At 42.0% G+C, this 20,637-nt stretch overlaps 1 protein-coding gene across 14 annotated transcripts in view; it reads left to right on the top strand.

Moving 5' to 3' along the window:
• The window catches only part of LOC144215979 (ankyrin-1-like), a 56,634-nt gene extending 36,084 nt beyond the window's left edge, over window positions 1-20,550 (top strand). For 6 of the 14 annotated variants that reach the window (XM_077745229.1, XM_077745230.1, XM_077745222.1 and 3 more), the window contains 25 exons: window positions 219-317; window positions 384-476; window positions 554-626; window positions 749-769; window positions 1,607-1,727; window positions 1,894-1,972; window positions 2,177-2,289; window positions 2,370-2,594; window positions 3,027-3,181; window positions 3,249-3,460; window positions 4,663-4,867; window positions 4,962-5,058; window positions 5,294-5,522; window positions 5,590-5,718; window positions 5,804-5,923; window positions 6,090-6,174; window positions 6,270-6,344; window positions 6,471-6,602; window positions 6,693-6,845; window positions 11,692-12,334; window positions 12,799-13,141; window positions 14,983-15,066; window positions 15,219-15,365; window positions 16,798-16,900; window positions 17,940-20,550. In XM_077745229.1, coding sequence (XP_077601355.1) covers window positions 219-317; window positions 384-476; window positions 554-626; window positions 749-769; window positions 1,607-1,727; window positions 1,894-1,972; window positions 2,177-2,289; window positions 2,370-2,594; window positions 3,027-3,181; window positions 3,249-3,460; window positions 4,663-4,867; window positions 4,962-5,058; window positions 5,294-5,522; window positions 5,590-5,718; window positions 5,804-5,923; window positions 6,090-6,174; window positions 6,270-6,344; window positions 6,471-6,602; window positions 6,693-6,845; window positions 11,692-12,334; window positions 12,799-13,141; window positions 14,983-15,066; window positions 15,219-15,365; window positions 16,798-16,872 — 3,708 coding nt within the window. In that variant the 3' untranslated portion in view covers window positions 16,873-16,900; window positions 17,940-20,550. The remainder of the gene's footprint in view (window positions 1-218; window positions 318-383; window positions 477-553; window positions 627-748; window positions 770-1,606; window positions 1,728-1,893; window positions 1,973-2,176; window positions 2,290-2,369; window positions 2,595-3,026; window positions 3,182-3,248; window positions 3,461-4,662; window positions 4,868-4,961; window positions 5,059-5,293; window positions 5,523-5,589; window positions 5,719-5,803; window positions 5,924-6,089; window positions 6,175-6,269; window positions 6,345-6,470; window positions 6,603-6,692; window positions 6,846-11,691; window positions 12,335-12,798; window positions 13,142-14,982; window positions 15,067-15,218; window positions 15,366-16,797; window positions 16,901-17,939) is intronic. The other 8 variants (XM_077745237.1, XM_077745236.1, XM_077745226.1 and 5 more) reach the window with 6 other exon arrangements.
• Window positions 20,551-20,637: the final 87 nt, after the last annotated feature.

The following is a 20,637-nucleotide window of genomic DNA, read 5'->3' as shown; positions in this document are numbered from 1 at the left end:
GGAGGTAAAAAAAAACATTTTCTAATACACGAGTGTGCAGTGGCACAAAGGGAGGCCCTGATCAATAAGCTTTTCAAGGTAGAAATTGATGTGAAGATTGAAGGAAGGATAGCAATGATACGCATCATTGAGGGAATAACATTAGTTGGGCGTCATTTATCTGCCATTAATGCCTTCAAGAAGTCAGGAATAAAATGAGTGGCTCTTATCTTGTCTAGCTTGGTTACACGCCACTGCACCAGGCTGCTCAGCAAGGACACACAGACATTGTCACGCTGCTGCTGAAGCACGGAGCTCAGCCTAACGAGACGACAACGGTTAGCGTGACGCCGCCTTCCCGTCCTTCCCGAAACGTTCTTACCTTAAGCCTTTCTATCCATTAGAATGGGACGTCAGCACTTGCCATTGCCAAGAGGTTGGGCTACATCTCTGTGATTGACGTGCTCAAGCTTGTGACTGACGAGACGGTTTCAATGGTCAGAAGTTTTTTTAAAAAATGGATCCAGCATAGAAAAGGTTTTAAATCTCTTTTCTTTTTTTCCTCACTTTTCAGACCACCACAGAAAAGCACCGGATGAGTTTCCCAGAAACAGTTGACGAGATACTGGATGTATCTGAGGATGAAGGTACAACTCCAAAAGGAATCAATTGAATAGCAATAATTGCTGACCTAGTTAACAGTTTATTGCATTGAAATGGACCCAACTTTTGTATTTTTCTTTTTTTTTCTTTTTGTTTTTGTTTTTAGGACTTGCCCAGCTAACTTTAGGTATGCATGCCTTTTTATCTCCTCGTGTGCCATTGGTAGATTGCTGTACTGAAGTACAGTGTGCCTCCATTTCAAGCTCACCCTCTCTATTGTTATCGGCTGCTCTCTCTCTCGCCCGTGTTAGTGTTCACTGAGATATCCGCTGGCGTTTTCTCACTGCCATTTGCTCATAGCAGCTGTCTCTTACCTGGCATAACACTCATTCGCTCATTTTTAATGTCTGCAGTGAGAGTTATTCCTTTTTTAACCATACTAGTGGTAGGTTCAGACTTTTTACTGGTAGATAGCAGTTGTTCTAAATATAGAAAGTAACCATGGGGCTGTTTGAAACATGTATTATACATGTAAATGTAATAATACACATGCAGTGCTCTTGGCAGGATCCAGGACCCCTATGATGTAATAACCCTTAAGTGAACTGTGCACTTTTTTAAGAGTAGCTGACACGGTCAAAAATATATTTTTAATAGTGCTGGGTTATAAAAAAAAATAGCTCATGTTTTGGGACGGGTAAGTAATCAAGTTTACGCCCATTAAATAGTGCTGTGTTGCTTTCTGCTTTGACAACATTAAGCCATTGTACTCATCTTAATGTGCAATCTTTTTTGTTTCCTTACTTTTTTAATGTCACTGCTCCGATTGCGATTTTGACATTCCGTTGTCATCATCGAAGGACTTGTTGTGCCTACGCAGATCCACATCTTTCATGCTTCATCTCGCCATGATGTCTAACTCTTGATTAACACCTTACTTTTTTTCTCTCTCTTCCCGCTTTTTTTCGGTTTGACCAACCTGACCTCGGTCTATTCGCTCTCTTTGGCATGTTGTTGTGTGAAGGAGAGGAGCTCCTGGGGACAGAAGGTGCCAGGTACATGAAGATGGATGACATGAAAGACCATGATGACGATTTCCTCTCCCCCAAGAAATCACTGGAGTACGAGAGAGGGCTGGGCACAGCGTAAGGGGGTTTGGGAAGCAGGGGAGATAGGCAAACTGAATAGCAGGGCACTCGACGTACTGTACATGATGTCCCATTTACCAAAGAAAAAATACCAGGGGGTGGGGGGAGTGCCAGAAAAACAGCCTTAGTCTGACTCACTTCTTTTTCCTTTCTCATTCAACAGAAATTACTCTCCTGCCATTCCAAGGATTCCCCGTGTTTCTCCCGAGACGGTCATGCTGAAAGAACACGAGTTAGATCAGGTTGAGCACATGAATAATTGGATGTGACATATATGACATGATAACATGTAACTCATTCATCCAATGAGACCATTTGTTTCCAATTCAATTCAATCTGAGTTATACCATCGCAGTATAGTATACTATTTGGAGCAAGCTATTTTTTTTTAAATGACATTTATTACTCGTTTTGTATATGTCAAGATCTGTCCTTTTTTTCTGCAGCACACTCCACTTCCACTGCCTAAAGAGTACGACGACGACTCTCTGATCCCCAGCAGCCCGGCAACTGAGACATCCGACAATGTCAGCCCAGTCGCCAGCCCCATACACACAGGGTCAGCTCACAAAAAACAGATCATCAGAAAACTGAGACCAGTACAAGAAAATAAAGTGTATTGTTCTTGCTCTGCAACAGGTTTCTGGTCAGTTTTATGGTCGATGCACGCGGAGGCTCAATGCGAGGTAGTAGACACAACGGACTGCGAGTTATCATCCCCCCGAGGACCTGTGCGGCTCCCACCCGCATCACTTGTCGCCTGGTGAAGCCGCAGAAGCTTACAAGCCCGCCTCCACTTGTTGAAGGAGAGGGCCTGGCCAGTAGAATTATCTCCCTGGGTCCTGCTGGCATGCAGTTTCTTGGGTGAGGAAGCAAATGCTCTTGTTCATTTGGCTGTTTTTCTGTTTGTTTATTTCTTATTTATTTTATTTTCAAATAGAAGTTGTTGAAATTTCTTTAGCTGCTCAAAGGAATTATTGGCGCACAAAACAGATTTGTACAAAATGATGTGGTGAGGATGGTTCCCCTGAATCAGGGGTCTGCAAATCGGTCCTCTTGGGCCATTGTGGGTGCAGGTTTTTGTTCCAACCGATCCAACACAAAACGTTTAACCAGTGAGGTTTCTGCTGAAACAAAAAGGACCTGATTGCAATCCACTGATTGCACTTCTAAGATACCAAATTGGTGGAAAGATTTCCTCTGATAGGTTGGAACGAATGCCCGCACCCACTGCGGCACTCCATAGAATAGTTTGGAGACCTTTGCCCTAGCGTCTGTGTTAATTTCATGTGACAGACCAGTGATTGTTGAGATCCCCCACTTTGCTGCTCTGGGTCGTGGCGACCGCGAACTTGTGGTGCTCCGGAGTGAGAATGGAAATGTGTGGAAGGAACATCGCAATCGATACGGTGATGAAGTTCTAGAGACGATCCTTAACGGGATGGACGAAGGTAAGACTGCCTCATTTGTCACCGTAACCTGACATTGTTTTGTTTCATCTATTTCTTGCTTCCACAGATTTGGAAAGTCAGGAGGAACTCGTGAAGAAGAGAATTCGCCGCATTATTTCAACGGACTTTCCGCTGTATTTTGCTGTGGTTTCGCGGGTCCAGCAAGAGAGCGACCTGATTGGTCCTGAAGGAGGGTCATTGACGAGTAAACTAGTGCCGCTGGTCCAAGCCACGTTTCCCGAGACGGCGGTTACCAAACGAGTCCGTCTGGGGCTGCAGGTGAGATAGGACGATGGCGAGAAGGAAGAAAGCAAGATTGAATGATGGAAAAAGCATGTTGGATGTATTCATTGTCATATCAGCAATTGCTTTGCATGCTCATGACTTTATTTTATTTTTTGGCTGTCACTCTTTGCACTTTTACTGTAGGAACCTTGCTACCTTGTGGCCTTGTGCTTTATTTTTCTTTACACATACAACATATGGACATTCATTTTGGGACGCCGGTCAGCATGTGGAACTGAAGGGTTTGTTTGTCCCATGTGTAGCTATGGCATATTCCGTATGTTCAGAAATTGAAGGGTTTTGATGTGAACTAGGGGACGTTTTCCTTTGTAATTTTGCAGCTATGTCCCCCTACTAGAAAGATGGAAGCGTAAACAAATATAAAATAACCTGGAGGGAATTGCACCTTGGGAAATTCAGTTGATCTTGTCCCCATCAATCCATTACTTAATTGCGTGCCCACTACTTGTGTCCATATAATGTACAAACCCCATCTTTTAATTTTCTTCTGATCGTATGCCTCACTGTTCATTATTTTCTGTCATGTGACATGATGCATGCAACCACAAAAATGCTGAATATAGTGTAAACTTGATCTCTTTATTGGACCTACTGGACCAGATGCACATCAAAACACTATTTACAAAACTACCAAAAAAAAATTCACTTCAATATCCTGTTGAAATAGGACAAAAAATCAAATGGTAAACAGCTCATATGCCTGAATTCATTGACTTCATCCTAGCTTGTAAACTCTAGAACTTATTTAGTTGAGCCAACTAAAGATTTTTAATTTTAACACCTGCCACTCTTGTTGTAAGAAGAGGTAACGTGGCTATAACCTTAAAGTGTAAGCAAACACTAAAGTTGAATGTTAATGTTTTGCTGCTGAACTGGGAACTTATTTTTGTTTTTTTCCTCTAGCTTGGAGATCAGGAACATTTTGATATCAAGTTTCATGTAATAAAAATGATGTATTAATCTCCTACAACCAGTTTGCTTTGTTTTTCTTTCTCTGTTTATAACTCAAAGCAATATTATTTCCGTTTTTGTATTTACACTCGTCTCATTTCTTTCCCTTTCTGCCATGCCTCACTTGCAACTCATGACTATGTTTATAACTCCATCCCATTTGTGTTTTGTTCCGCCTCATCCTTGTGGTGTTCCACTGCCGCATCACTGACATTTGACCTCAGGCACAGCCTGTTCCAGATGAGTTGGTGGCCAAGTTGCTAGGTAACCAAGCCAACTTTAGCCCCGTGGTGACGGTGGAGCCTCGGCGACGAAAGTTCCACCGGCCCATCGGGCTCCGCATCCCCCTACCCCCATCCTGGCGGGAGAGTCCCCGAGACGCTGGGGAGGGGGACACCACCAGTCTACGCCTGCTTTGCTCTGTCATAGGTACTTCACGCTACCATTAGGATTCTAAAGTGTTTGTTGGCCTGGTGACCTAATGTCTTATATCTTCCTATTTTAACACTCTTGTGCTTCCCAGGTGGAACAGCTGCAGCCCAATGGGAAGACATCACTGGAACTACTAAACTTGCCTATGCGAATCAATGTGCCAGTTTCACGACCAATGTTTCTGCACGGTAAATTCTTCCTTTGATAAACAGCAAATGTTCTTTATTTTAAAATCAAAAGGTTCCAACATTTCATTTATTCATTTTCGTACTGCTTATCCTTGCGGGGGGTGCTGGAGCCTGTTCCAGCCAGTTATGTGCAGCCATGTGGGATTGTACCCCGGTGAAAAACATTTGCAAACCACAGTGTTAGATTTCTATACTTTGTATATTGATAGTTGCCTTGGTTTTGCTTGCCTCTAAGGTTCTGGCTCGCTGACTGTCCTCGTACAGCAGAGTCGGTCTCCTTTGCCAATATACTCTACAAAGAGCTGTCAGCTGTACCTTACATGGCAAAGTTTGTGGTTTTTGCCAAGATGAACGAGTTGCGTGAAGGCCGTCTGCGCTGCTACTGCATGACTGACGATAAAATGGATAAAACATTGGAGCAGCACGAAAACTTTACAGAAGTGGCCCGGAGCAGGGACATCGAGGTCAGTGATCGAAAGCAAAAGGTCTATTTAAGTGAGTTTTTGAAAATCTCACTTTCTCCTTCCACAGGTGATGGAGGGAATGCCACTCCACCTAGAATGTTCTGGCAATCTCGTACCGGTGCGGAAGGCAGCTCAGCAACCTCGTTGCTTCAGCTTCCAGGCCTTTCGAGACAACAGACTTCCAGTCTCTGTTAAGGTAGTAAGCGTGTCCGGCTACACCTTATATTTTTAATGCACAGCGTGAGTGTGTTTTCATGGCTCTTATTGTGCTTAAACGTCAGGTAAGAGATAGCAGCAAAGAGCACACCGGCTTCCTGTCTTTCCTCCGCAAAACCACCAAATATGAAGACTGCCAACATGTGCTGTGTAACCTCAACATTACCATGCCTCCATGCATCAAGGTATAAATTGATATCAGTTTCAAGGGTGTCCAAACAATAATTCGCTTGCCCACCTGTGGCCTGCTAGACGGTTTTATTGGCTAGCAGCCAATAAAAATAATGTTTAAAAAGAAAAAAGTATTGACATCCCTGCTTTAGATACCACAGTCATTGTTGTGTATTATAGATTATTGGAAGTGAAGACCGCAGGAGAACTTTAACCCCACTGGCTCTAAGAGAAAGATACAGTGCCCTAAATGAACCTGCCATGGGTATGAATGCTTGTTTCTGCCAGACTATGAAAACCAGTGCGACTTATAGTCTAGAAAATATGGTAATTATAAATGTTGTGTTGCATCTCCTTTAGCATCAATGAGCGCCATGGAGAGAACTGAGCTCAAAATGGCTGTGATTGCAGAACAACTGGGACTAAGCTGGGCTGGCAAGTCAAATCTATAATGTTATACACGTTGTTTTTCAAGTTGGAAAGCCCAAGCCTTTCATATAATGATCTGGAAAACAAGTGTACTCTCTTGAAGCCCTTTTTTTTTTGTTACATTCGCTTTAGAGTTGGCCCGTGAGCTTCAGCTGAGTGTGGATGACATCAATAAGATCCGTGTGGAGAATCCAAATTCCCTGCTGGATCAAAGTTCTGCTCTACTCAACTTGTGGGCGACACATGAGGGCAAGAGAGCAAAAAGTCTGTGGAGACTCCTTCAAACATCTTTCACATCTCAAACACAAACACGCTCGCTTGTGATTATACTGAGAATCCTGTTTTTAATTGCAGTGGAAACCTTGTACGTGGCCCTGAAGAACATCGACCGCATGGACATAGTCACTCTGCTCGAGGGTCAACCAGCACAGCAACCCAGACAAGGTTCGCGCCAACTCAACAAACGACATAATGAAAGAGAGCACCTCTCTCCTGCTATGACCAATGGTGAGATCTCTAAACCGAAATTGACTGCATCATCTTACTTGCCTCTTTAACATCCTCTGAATTCCACTTCTGATGAATATAAATGCTGCATTTAGACTTTTGCAGGAAGCAACTTCAGCAAAATACTCTTGGACTCAGGACACTCCTACTGTAGTAGTAGTGCCTTGGCTATATACGTATTCTCCCATTTTTACAGTCACTAGATCAGCTATCGCGGTCTAATGCGTAAAAATACAGGAGTTGGATCGATAGATCTTCCATGACAACGTTCATGTTTTCTAATACTTTAAGGATGGTCATAATTTGGTAATATTTTTTTGGATGATTGAGGTTGGATAGCATTGGTGAAAGCTGTTTTTACAAACGTTGAAGTACATAGTATATGATTTATACTGTATATGATTAATTCAGGTGGGTGGCCGACTAGAAGGCCAGGATTTAGTTTAAATGCGTTTTTAAAAAATGCTCATAAGCAGATAAGCTTCACAGAACATCTCTTCCTGTGTTATTTAAATGAGATTGATTCTTAAGCAGTCCCAAATTTAGGCTCAATTTTTCACTCGACCCGCTCGCTGGAATACTGCTTGCCGTTTAAAGCAGTACTACTACATCAGATCATATTTCAAACATAACAAACAAGAGTCAGTGTTGACTCCTTTTTTTGCTGGTTTCATTCACACATGTCGTACATCTTATTGTCTCCATTTTTATATGTGAAATACTGGCCACGCATGCCTGTTGCCAACAGGCCCAGGAGGCCATTCTGTGAAAACTGGAGGCAATGTTATTGTGATGTAGCCATGCGGAGAAACCAAAGCCAAAGAAAGGAACAACTTATTCCAATCACATCAGATGTGAATGGTTCTCCCCTGTTTTCTGGTCTTACCTGCATCCTCCCAAAGGCATTTCTTGGTTGTGTTATTTCTATTTTTTTAATCCAATATGTCGACACATACATATTTTATTATACAATAATTTTCTTTATAATTATTACTAACAGGAGAGAGTGACAATTTTGACTTAAAATCATATATCTTATAGAGATCTAATTAAACAAGACTATACTTAGATAAAATATTAGATTTCCCCAGAAAAAAACACACGATATTTCCCCTATTAAATTTGAAACTGTTGGATTCAGAGAATATTATTATTTTCATTTTGTTAACCTTTCCTGTGTTAAGCGCATGAAGGCTATTTTTTTTTAAACTACTAATGCTGTTGATGCACCGAATGTCATTTTGGGAGCCCTTTTGTCATTTCCTGTGAATCTGTCCTTCTCTGTTTCTGTGGACATGTCATTTGCAGCCTTCCACTTCCTCCTCCTCACTCCTCTCCGAACTCTGACCTCATGCCGATCTCATGTTGACCTCTGACCCATATATTTCTTTGATTTTCTTGCGACGTTTCTGTGCATTTTCCTTTGGTTTTCTTTACTATTTCCTTTGAGAGTCTGGAAACCCCCCGAGTTTGATAGTGTCCGCTCTGTGAATGATTCACCAGGCCGTGCACTCTGCACCCACTGGGAGAGGGGAGGTGACCCTCACTCGCTCCATTTCTTTGCGTCCGTGTTCATCACCCTCTTCTTTCTATTTTCTCTTCCCACACAGTGCCTTGCCTTTACTGGTGCATGAACCCCTCCTGCATTTTACACATACAGTATAGCAGTACAACTAGTTTGAGATAAGAACTCTAAGAATGCATGCCACTGGTATTTTTGCATGGCATGTTTTCTATGAAGGTTCCTTTCCGTCTTCGGTGGTCTTGTGTGGAGAAGGAAAAGGTTCCAAACCTTTTCTGTCTACAATGAACAGTGTTCATGAATGAATGTTGTGGTTTTGTGGTTTATTATTCTTCTTATTATTATTATTTTTACAACAATAATCATTTAGAGGTTTAAAGTGTTTATTTCAATGTCGTATTACATTGTTGGTCACATTGCCTCGATGGTAACATGGATGGATGCTCGTTGGGTCAACGAGAACATATTTTGTTAGTATATTAAGACCTGGTACACTTTGTGTCCTCCTATAATTGTGCCTTTGGTTTGCTTTTGTTTTATATGTTGACAATACTGTGCGAAATGGCCCTCATTACCTTTGCCCTGTCCCCAATGATACAATTATCCTAAGTTATTCTTTTACTGGGGCCTTTTGAAGAGGAACTAGTGTGTTCCAAAGATGTCTAAATGGATAAAACACTATAATATACCAATTATTTCCTCATTTTAGGAATTTTACACCTGACAGCTGTTAAAAAAATATATAAACATTCAGTCAGGCAAATAAATGCAGTTTCTCTACTAAGTGGGGTGGGTTCTATTGAACTCTGAAAATTACATGTAAAAATATAATATTCTACACCACGCCCTTATTATTATGCTGACTGTTTTGATTTCTGCGGAAGATGTTAAAATCTGCAGTACATTCTGAAATCCCGCACTGAAGGATTTTTGGCAAGACAAGTCAGTTATAACCACGTACATAAAAAGTGATAGTCTGGAACACAGGGGCATGGAACAATGGCTATTTCAAATGTCCCAGGCAAGGGTAGTAAATCTGTCATAGCTGCAATTGAGTGGCTAAAACATTACTGGCATTGATAAATGTCTTCCCAAACTAAGGGCAGCCACTTCTGAAAAATTCTGTATTATATTTTTTGATTTATTACACATTAGAATGTGTATTTTAGTTTTTCAAACAAGATTCTTTCTATTGGTACACAGACAACAAACCGTTGTCTGTATCTTCAAGTTCTTCTAATCTTGTTAAATGTTGTATTTGGCCTTCTTCCAATGAAACATTGGTATTGATTGGCTAAGACACTTGCACAGTAATGTTAATTTCACACCAGTCTCATTGCTTTATTTTCCCATTCCAATTCATTTCACTTATTGATCAGCCTGTCAACACTACTTGTTTGGATCTGTTTCCCCACATGTGTTGATTCATTTCATTAAAAGAGGAAGCAAGATAACCACAGGAATTTATTACTACACTGCATCGCAGACTGCTGAGATCAACAAATCTACAAATCATTAATGCATTGTTTCCACAGTGATGATTAAAGCTAGATCACAACAGGTTGTTAGAGATGCTACTACATAAGTCTAGTATCTAATAAATAGACTATAATTGGAGTCATAAAAGCTTCCCAAAGACCCTTTCTTCAGTAATTTTATTCCCATTCCAGTATTTGTGATCCCATCATGCGTATAAACACGAAACATTCGATAGTATGAGGCCATTGAAAATGAATTTTGCAATTTTACGGCAAATTCAATTAATAAGCAACAGGAACTTGGTTCTGCGATCCTAGTAGTACAGCACTTTAGAGTGCCAGTGTAGCATGTAGGTCACAAGGTGGTTAAGGTCGCAGTTTGTCTCAGATGTCTGCTGCACTTTCAGCAGTGCTCAAGCATGAAGTGAATGAAACGCTGACACTTGGTGTCCTCTTGCTCTCCTTCGACTGTGCATGAACACATGCTTGTGACCAGGGCAAGGGTGCATTCCTCCTATTTCACTGTCTGCTCGATCTCCTACTTTACAGCCTGTTTACTTAGCTTACACCAACTCGTGCGCCTCAGCTCGTCACTGAGTTTCTTTTTTTGGTTTAAGAGCAGTTCCAGCTTTATTTTGAGAGAACAAAAAAAAACAACCTATGGCTTCTTTTAAAATAACAGCCCTGCCTTTTCTTGTATAGTATATATTCATCACAAATGTGGGAGTGACCTGAGTCCACAAGCATTCCACACAATAATGTCATTGAACACTGCCTATTATCTGGAACAGTAGATTTAACAGGAACTCTTCCATAGCCTAGTTCTAAGTTTAAATATTTAGCTCAATTGAATTGGATCTGACGGTTTGGAGACCACAAAGGGTTTGCGTGTGTGCGAATGAGACTGCCTGAAAGCATGTCCTACAGCCTGATTACTACTACAATATTAACCTGCCTGTTTTCTCTGAACGTAGTTGAATGCATGCAGGACGATGGCGACATCGTGTGTGAGTGTGTGTGCGTGTGTGTGGGTTGAGAATGAAGGGTTGATTGCGGCATGTTGAATGGCCCAATCAGCTCCAGTTATGAGGGCTTGTAACTTGTGCGCTTTCCCGGCAGGTGGCAGCCAGCAGGGCAGCATCAGTCTCAAGTGGGCCTCAGTCTAACCTTCTTGGTCCATATGTGTCTGCTGCTGTTTCTACTGCCCCTTCCTCGCACCTGTCAGCACTTGACCCCCCTACCCTAACTTCTAAAGTCCTTGCTCTTATTTGCTCAGCATTTTGCACTCTAAAGTCCCACTATCACCTTGGGGAATAGTTTACTGAATTCAATAGATTGGACTCTACCAAGCCACAGCTCGATGTAATTTTTTTGGGGAAAATAAAGCAAAAAGCGGCTTACATCTGTCAGCAACAGGCAGTGGTGTAAGATATCTAAGTCGGAAATCTCAGCTAATGTTCTCCATTGGCTACTTTGTCGGATTACTTGCCTTTGACTATGTCATTGGTTTCGTTTATGCAGAGACAAACCGTTACTAAAAAATCTATTTCTATTGCACACTTTTAGTAGATCTGAATCTGTGTGCCTCTTCAATCATTTAGTATGTATAAATTTTTTAAATAACGTGATAGTAGGACTTTAATTCTTACCTGATTGACTTGGCTTGTTCCTTCCTTCCTTCCGTCCTTGCTATACTTTCTTCACCTCTACTTTCCCTTGGGCCTCCTCTGCACCTCTCGACAGGGCACACTCCCCCCTCCCGGGCTCTCGGTGCTGCGGTTGTGAGGTGGGGAGCGAGGCGGGAGGGGGGCCGGGTGTCAGCGTGCTTCTCTGTGTGTCGCTCCAGGTTATGGGATGGCGCCGGATGAGCTTCTGTCCCCGGCCTCCATGCAGTACAGCCTGCCCTCGCCTCTGGGTGCCGAGCCCTACTGGCAGGAGGTCTCCAGCCTGGACTGTGCGCCCATTGCCACCACGGAGGAGGACACCCTCATGGAGATGGCTGACGTGCAGGTGTGGCCCTGCGGTAATTCCCCCTCCCTGGTGCCCATGGAGGATTCCTCGCTGGAGTGTAGTCACGCAGACGACTCCGAGGGCCTGCTCGGGTTGCCCTTCGGAAGTCTGGGGCGACCGGCCAGTCGGGCCAGCGGAGGGGGTGTCGCGCAGAGCGGCTCCATCGAACCCGAAGACGATTCGGAGATGGGCATCGACTCGCTTAGCACTGCCACGCCGGCGTCGCTCGGTGGCACCATTGCTGGTATCAATCTTAACGGACTGAACAATGGTCAGGGGTCAGAGGCAAGTTCGGAGTTATCGGCTGTCAATATCACGACTGGTGGCAATGGAGGACGAGGGGGAGGAGGTGGAGGAGGAGGGGCAGGAACTGAGGGCTCAGAGGAAGGCCTTTCTCTTGTTACAGGACAGCAAAGGGTATATGCCCGACTCAGTGAGTCACCTGGTCTCACCTATGTTGCAGATCGGAATGGCGACAGGTGAGTTTGACCCTAGTGCTTCTCAATTATTTCCTCTTGCACCCCCCCTACGAAAGAATTAAGCAATTACATTTCCCAGGGAGAACATGCAAACTCCACACAGTAAGGACCGACCTGGTATCGAACCCTCGATCTCAGAACTATTTATTTGATATAGTTCAAGTTCAACCACAAAAAATCCCCACTCCTCCACTTCATGTCTTTTATGTGCATCATTACATTTGTCTATTTTTAGTTTAGCAGGAGGTGTCATTAAAAATCCTGACCTCTGCCTGCCATTTCCTTTTTTTTTTTATTTCTTGACACCTCTGACAATCCCAATATAGTGAAGACTACAGCTTCCTCCACATTATTGCTAATGCGTGTACTGGAGAGCTACCAAAGAGATTTGTAATACGGGCAGGAAGCTTTCTCTGTTGTGAATTCGTCTCCAAAATGTACAACCTCCATTTTTTTCCTTTCAGGTCATCTAATGGAGGAAATGGAGGCAGCTCGTTCATTTCATACATGCAGGAGCAGACGGGCCCAGGGTGGATGCCTGGCGCAGACCCACAGGGCTGGGTGGCCAACCAGCCCAAAACTAGACAGGTCCTCGACACCATGATATCATCATGTTGCAACTCCATGGACGGAGATCAGTCCCATATGTCCCAGGAGGCTTTGCTCCAACCGGCCAGAGACGTGCACGGCAACTCTGAAATTTTACGAGGGCACTTCCGGGGTGCCCAGCCATTCGACAAGGCTTTGGGCTTCCAACACAGGCCGGCGGAGCTGAGGGCCTGGGATGACATGCGCTTCAAAGGACAGGTGAGTCTCGCCTCCTTCTGGATTATTTGTTCTTTTTTACAAGCTAATAAGATCTATGTTTTTTGGTGTAACTATCCTTTAGTAAAATGTGGACAAGGGCAATTCATAATATTGTTTGGTCAATATATCAACATTACAGTTTCCGGTGAAATGTTGTGGGTGCATCTTATTTCTGAAAAGATTGATCTAAAACTCTTCCAAGGATCTCAAGTGACGTATCATCTTTTATTCTTAGATGTGTTATTCTCTGAAAATCTTAACACAAATGTAACAAGAGCTGTTTATTTGGTCTTGCTGAGAAACGTCTGATTCCTCACACTGTGTCAAAATATACTGTACATGAAGCAAACACATACGCAATCTGAGGCCGAAAATGGGCACACACAGCAAGCGGGGGGCCAAATATAGCAAAAATTCTCACTGTCCTACTCACATTACACACCGCCCGCCCACTACCTTACCACGTTTTGACTTTCATGGCTTCCCACCGTAAAGGACAATCTCTAGTGTGAAAGTGTGAAATCTCAAATAGACATTTGCTTCCAAAGCAGCATGACTACCCTTCGCTTCCAAGCATTTACTTCCATGTGACAGGGATGTCTTATTATACTATTTTGTTATACTATCTGTGGATACAATTTTATGGCGTTTGTACTGTAATTTGTACGACTACAAATAGGACGGCTGCCCAGTGTCACTGAAGTATTTCGAGGTATTTAAAGCCCAACGATCACATGGTCACAGGGACAGAGAGGTGGGAATAGATGCCCACCCCCCTCCTACCCAGGTCCCAAAATGCTTGTCTGGGTGCCCCTGTCCTGCAGTGGGAAGGAAAAGCGTCTTGAGCGTCCCGCTTTATGGAAGGTTATCAACCGAAGAACAAAAGCGTGACACGTGAAGGCAGGCTTTGGGCTGCAGCTGTTGGCATTGCTGTTTGTTTTTGGGGTTGGGGGGCACCAAAGTACTCTGCGGCCTGAACTTCGAGGGGCTGAGTGGATCTAAGCGGGGCGATGTGGGCCCTGGTGACCGAACTCCTCTTCAGCTTTGTGCTGCTGGCCTTCCTGGTCATTAGTTGTCAGAACGTGCTGAACATAGCCAGCGGCTCGGTGCGCTGGCTTCTCACCTCCATACACAATCGGCTCGACCGCGAGCTCGGCGAGGGGGAGGGCGTAGCCGACGAGGAGGAGAATGTCACCACAAGGGTGGTCCGCAGGAGGGTCATCCTCAAGGTACAAAATCAAAGGGAGACTGATTGAATGGGCGGAAAGGCATTTATTCTTCTTTGCAGTTGTTTACTTTTCGGCATATAGGCTGTCCTTATTGAATTTGTTTCACTGAAATTTAGATATTGTTGTAAGTTGTTTGACAGGGAATGATTGTTGCATAGAGTTGGGTTATACATGTGGTTTGTTAGATGATAAATTATCTGCCTGATTTAACACAAGATTTCCTCATATGTCACAAGAAAAAGTCACCCTATTTTGTTGTTTCTGTTTCAATTTCTTTGAACAATATGGAAAAAGAAAGGCATGCTGGCCAAAGATTCAAATATAATTTCCATTCCTATTGTTTTTGAATTTAATTCATTTTTAATCCAACATTAGTTTAAATGAGAACTAATATTTTCTATATGTCTGCGCGAACCCCAAAATGCCATACTATTTGGCAAGCATCTACATTCAAACAGGAGGGTTTTAATTCCCATTTTAAGGTAGACAATGCGTCAATAAACACCACTCATCAGTTTTCCTGTACAGTTGCATTGCCTGAATGTTGTCATGTCTTGCAAAAGAGGTCCATCATCACTAGTGCCTGTGAAAGAGTTAATCATCTCCCCACAGGGTGATGAGGCTGAAGATCTTCCCGGGGAACAGGTCAGCGAGGAGCAGTTTACGGACGAGCATGGAAACATCGTCACTAAAAAGGTCAGGCCCTCATCACTTCTTTATTTTATTTTATTTTTAAATCCTGACCAAAATATTTTACCTTGGCAATTTCCACAACCATCAACTCACAACTATTTTGATTAAAAAAAAAACATGCCCTATTCCTAATAATGCCACCGCCGTGCGTTTAGATCGTGCGAAAGGTCGTGCGCCGAGGAAAGGGCGAAGACGGCGTTCAGGACGTGAGCGGAGACGGATCCCTGCAGGACGCCAACGAGCTGGAGGTGGACGCCGAGCAGTTCATGAGCTACGCCATCCTGGGCCGGGAAAGCAGCAAGGTGGGCTTCTGATCTCCGGCCACATATGTCACCGCTCCCCTCCCCGTAAACCCACGTGAACTGAATCCAATCAGATGATGCGGTCATCTGATGTGGCGCTTTGATTGCCATCATATGTCTTGGTGAGGCTTGAGTGGGCTCCTCAATGAGGGGGGATCTTATCAAGATCACCAAGTAGCTTAACTTGCATGAGCTTCACTATGACGGAAATAGTTGTAAAGCGCTAGGGAAGAAAAGTGTGATGTGGGTTTAAGAAGTGTGATGAACCTCCTACCAACTAGAGTGGAGCCTCCTTAATTGAACACCATTCATTCTGCGATGTTGTTTGAATTCCAACTTATCATCTACCACATGACACGCCATTAACAAACACAGCCAGCTCTACATCTGTTTTTTTCTCTCCATACATTCATCACCTTTTCTGCAGTTAATCTCAATTAATATGTATTGTATTTTTTTTGCATTTACCTCATACATGCTTGATTCTGGCAACTAATTTGCTCAGGAATTGAATCATTTTGTTGATCTTTTAAAGAGGCCCAGGAATGATTTTATCCAACTCAACTTTTGGTTGTTTCAGTTGAGCTGTTCTTTCCTAAAATGGTTTCTTTAAATTCATTGAAGTTTTATGGATAGTCATTCACATAACTTCTTTGAAATACACATATGAAAGATTACTAAGTGACCAGGAAATATTTTATTTGAGCAAACAACTTTTTTTTGTATGTATGTTTGACTTTTACCTTTAACTATTCTCTGAATCTTCTGGACTGATTGGTCTGTACACCGAGTCAAATTCTACTTAGTTTTGCCACATGAAGTCTCATTCAACTTTTGAAAGCTCATTTCCACCAACATTTTTGCTCCAACTCAATCAAAGCACTTTTCAATCCTTCAACTTGGGAGGCTCCACTGCAATACTTGCATGCAAAAGCAAAAGCTAATTGTTCAGCCCCCCGCCATTACTCCAGCTTTAACGCTCACAAGTCACCATTGGCTCTAGTCCCCGGCTATTGTAACAAAGACTAAGCTGCACCCATCCACCTACCTACCTCACGTTTGTCCTGTATGATCACAAATCATTGGTGAATGTGACTTCATTAAAGTCTGTGGTACTTTGAACTGAGACTGTGTTGCTCTGTCACTCCCTCCACCCTTCATCTCTTCACTCCACCTGGGGTACGTGGTTCTAACTGTCCCTTATTTTCCGATGCCAGTCATCATTTCAATCCTTGCCTGAATGTTTCTATATTTATGTGTATATCATTTCCTTCTCCCCTACGTTGTTTCCCTCTCTCTTGGCCTCTGACTTTTGATTCTCTCCATCCTCTTCTCTTGCCTTCCTGATTCCCCTCCACTTTCCCCTTCACTAATATACCCTCCCACCTTTGGTTCCGCCCCCCCGCCATCCCATCTCTTCTTCCGACTGTAGCCCGATACTGTGGATACTGTGAAGAAAGGTGCTCAAATAGTGAAATGTGCCAGCCTGCGACGAGTTAAGCAGTGAGGCAGGCTGAGCGCTGCTTTTCTTGCAGGTACGGGATTCTCCCACAGTGCGCTTCGTTATGACGTGTGCTGGGTGAGACTATTTAATCCACTTTTCATGTGGATTAAATTCCACTAAATGTACCTTTTAACTTCACCACTAATTCTCAAATGATGTGATGCAGGCGCAGCAAAATGTATGAATGACTTTACCCTATAACATTATTTTACATCATTTGCAATGTATTGTATTAATTAGTATTCTACTGATTGGTTAGAAAATGTAATAAATTTTATTTGCAGTGTATATGATTTGATTATATAGTTGAAAATTGGTTTCCAAATCATAAAATTCTGCTTTAATTATATTGTTCGTGTAGTAGAAAAGCAAGGGTGGGCCTTATACATTTTTTTAAGACAGAGGTTTTGTGTGCACAGATTAAAAAGAAAAGAAAAAAAAATAAGGTTGCTCTCAAAGTCAAAGCAAACATACCTGTAAGTGTGTGTGTGTGTGTGCATGCATGTGTTTGTGTCACTAGTCATTTCCAACAGTGGGGTCATGACTTTCCTCAGATTGCTGATATTTCATAAAAATGACAGCCGTAATTTAAACAACCTCTGCCAATGTCATGGTTCAGAAAACTGGAGGATTGATATATGACAAACATTGGAATTAATGAGACTATATTATGGCGAACGTCCACCCATTTGTCAATATTTAGTGGATCTTATCCACTTTACTGTTATTATGTGCTGAGACCATATGGCGGCATCTTGGTGCCAAAAGAACTGTTGAAATGAATTGATGAGCTTCATTTAGGGATTTTGTCCTAGGCAATTTCAGTACAGTGGTGCACCAAGAGGGGCTGCAGTAAGACAATCATTCAATTGTTTACTCAGATTAAGATACATATGTCGAAACATTTTCAAAGCAGTGTTGTGTAGTATTAACATGTCCAGTAAAGGTTGAATCAAAGGTTTAACCACTGTAGCTTGCATGCCAGAAATCCTTTATCAAAAGCTATTTTTATTGCAGTTGGATGAAAATATTGAAAAGTCCTAACTGCGCATGTCTTCTTTTCTCCTCAGAGTTCTCTGCAGGAATCGAGCCCGTCCCCCAAAACCTCCTACATGGACACATGACCATCAGCAGTTGACACAAACTGAAGAGCACTCACAGACAAACATAAAAGGCAGACAAAGGAAATCGATTCACTGCTGTCGCACATACTGGAAGGAATAATTGTGGTTTGTTAACGACTTTATTTTTTTTTTAATTTAGAAAAAAAATACAAAAAAATATAAAAAACAAAAAAAACAACAACATAAGGACAAATAATCAACCACTAAACTAGAAGCATGATTTCCTATAAAACAAAACTGACGAAAAAATAGCACCCAAAACATGCTTCCTGTCGTGTATGTCAGCATGAGCGTCTGCCGCCGCATGGCCTGTCTTAAAACTATGAATCCCAAAAGTGTGTGGCTGGGGGGCGGAAAGGTGGGCTTCCAATATGGACTATGTATGGATTCGGGGAATGACATTTTCTAGAAACTACAAAAGTATTCAAACCACTTTCAATAGATGAGGATGACCTACAACATTGTCTACAAAAAGCATCAGTACAAATTGGAACTTAATACATAGTGCTACAACTTTCACCTAAGATATTAATATACTATATGTATTGTACATATTATGGTATGCACTAAACTGTTCCATTGTTGTTTGGCTGCTTTAGTATTCCTCCCACTTCTTCAATTCAATCTGAACATATACTATGTTCAAATCGTTATGTGGACAACTACACACAATGTGACCTACCTTTTCCCAATGCTCTCCATGTGCTTTCCCCTATCTGACTTGACATGTAGAGGGTTCGACATGTTGTAGTTTGTGGCGTGTTTGGACATGTTGCACCTTCCCCAATAAGGCATCGTACTATAAATTACGTCCGATTTTCATTTATCATCCTATTATGACCCCAAGCAATGTAGCAGTCATGCCACCCTCTTCCACAAGACTACAATGGTGAGTGTCGTAGATGTGTTGAGCTCTCATGTATGTCTCCTTGGCCATTTATGGACGTGTAGCAGAGTCGGCCAGCAATCACTGTGAAGGGAGTCTGACCCAATACTGTGAGCCCACCCTCGCTCAATTGTGTTGAGAAGAAGCAATAAGTATAGTGACAAAAAGAACATGGAGAGAGGATGGTGAATGGGGTCACAGTTATGCTTTCAACCTATTAGATGTAGCTTTACTCCATTCAGAAATGATGTCAATACATTAGAATTACACAATTGATCACTTTGCCTCTTTGAAGATCATATTTAGAGTCGTTTGTTTTATATTACAATTATGCTTAAGGAACATTTCACCATGCAGATTAGTCTTTCTTTTGTTATTTGTTGTATAAGTGAATTCCTATGTTAAAAGATTGATTTACCTAAACGTAAATCCCACTCATGTCATATTCCTGAGCCCATATTTCTTAATCTGGTTGTTTTTGTCGCTCTCAGTTTTTAGTCTCTCAAAATGTTGCAATAAACACAGATCAATCTGGTGATCTTTTTTAGTAGCCACAGATGAATGTAAAGTCTTGCTAATACCGTATTTGATGTGTGTTGTATTAACTCTTTACTATAGCAGATCATGTATACTGCACACCGTAATTGCTGTTGATCATCACCATTGCAAACGTTACATTTATTTGAATGGAGCCATTTTTTTTGTTCTATTTTTTTTTCATCCAAGCATCCAACTACTATATTTTGTAGTTGATATTTTTCCACTATATCAATGAGGTAAAGAAAAGAATTGATTTGCTAAGCTCCCCATTTTGTTTTGCTCATAAGGGCTTCCTAATTGTTTTTTGGAAGCCGGGGCTGCTACTGATGTCAGGGTTGGGTAGGGGCTGGGGGTCGAATAGATGGCGCAACATAGAATTTTGGTGGCTCCGGTGGTTGAATGATGGGTGACCAGTCTTTTCCCTCAACACAGCCCACCCCCAAACCCCTCCTGCCACGCCTTACCCAATACTGTACAGTATATCTTTCAAAGGCTTCCAAATGGTGATGCGTTGAATGTGCAGAAGTCTTGTCATGTGCACGCAGAAGGACTTTTTATTACTGCTGAAGAGACGACTGAAGTGACGCCACGCACCAATTCATGCAAAAATACTTCCATTGCAAAAATTAGGGAAGACATGTACTGTATTTTCCTTTTAGAATGGATGGATATAAACGCAATAGCATATTACTCAATACTAAGGAATGCAAATGCACACATGCACAGAAAATGTTTTTATCATCAAAGGCTATATATATATATAAATTATGAATATATATATGAGAATATATATATATATTTACTTAGAATGCTATGCACCCTTACATGTCAACTGGGATTCTTTTTATGTTCTGGATGTACTTTTAGCATCAAACATACAGATGTAGCTAGAAAGAGACTGTTGAGTTTTGGTTAATGCCTGCACCTGATGATGAATGAGGGTCTTGCAGGTATTTGAACTTGTTTTGTTTGCATTCATTTTTTAAAATTATTATTATTATGGGGAATCAAACATGAATTTGAAGTCAACTTATAGAAAATTTTCAATTCAATCAAATCCAAAAACATCTGTTGACAACCTTCTCTGTACACCAGCTCAACATTTACATAATTAATAAAGAAATAATTATGCTTTTGTTATTTTTTTCTTGTTAAGATACAGGACATAATGTATAATATGTACAGCAAAATCTTCAGTGGGATTCCACAAATTTTAAT

This window comes from Stigmatopora nigra, chromosome 22 (assembly GCF_051989575.1).
Source record: "Stigmatopora nigra isolate UIUO_SnigA chromosome 22, RoL_Snig_1.1, whole genome shotgun sequence".
NCBI lineage: Eukaryota > Metazoa > Chordata > Actinopteri > Syngnathiformes > Syngnathidae > Stigmatopora > Stigmatopora nigra.
The sequence above is the reverse complement of the archived record's forward strand: the minus strand, read 5'-3'. Positions and strand labels throughout refer to the sequence as shown.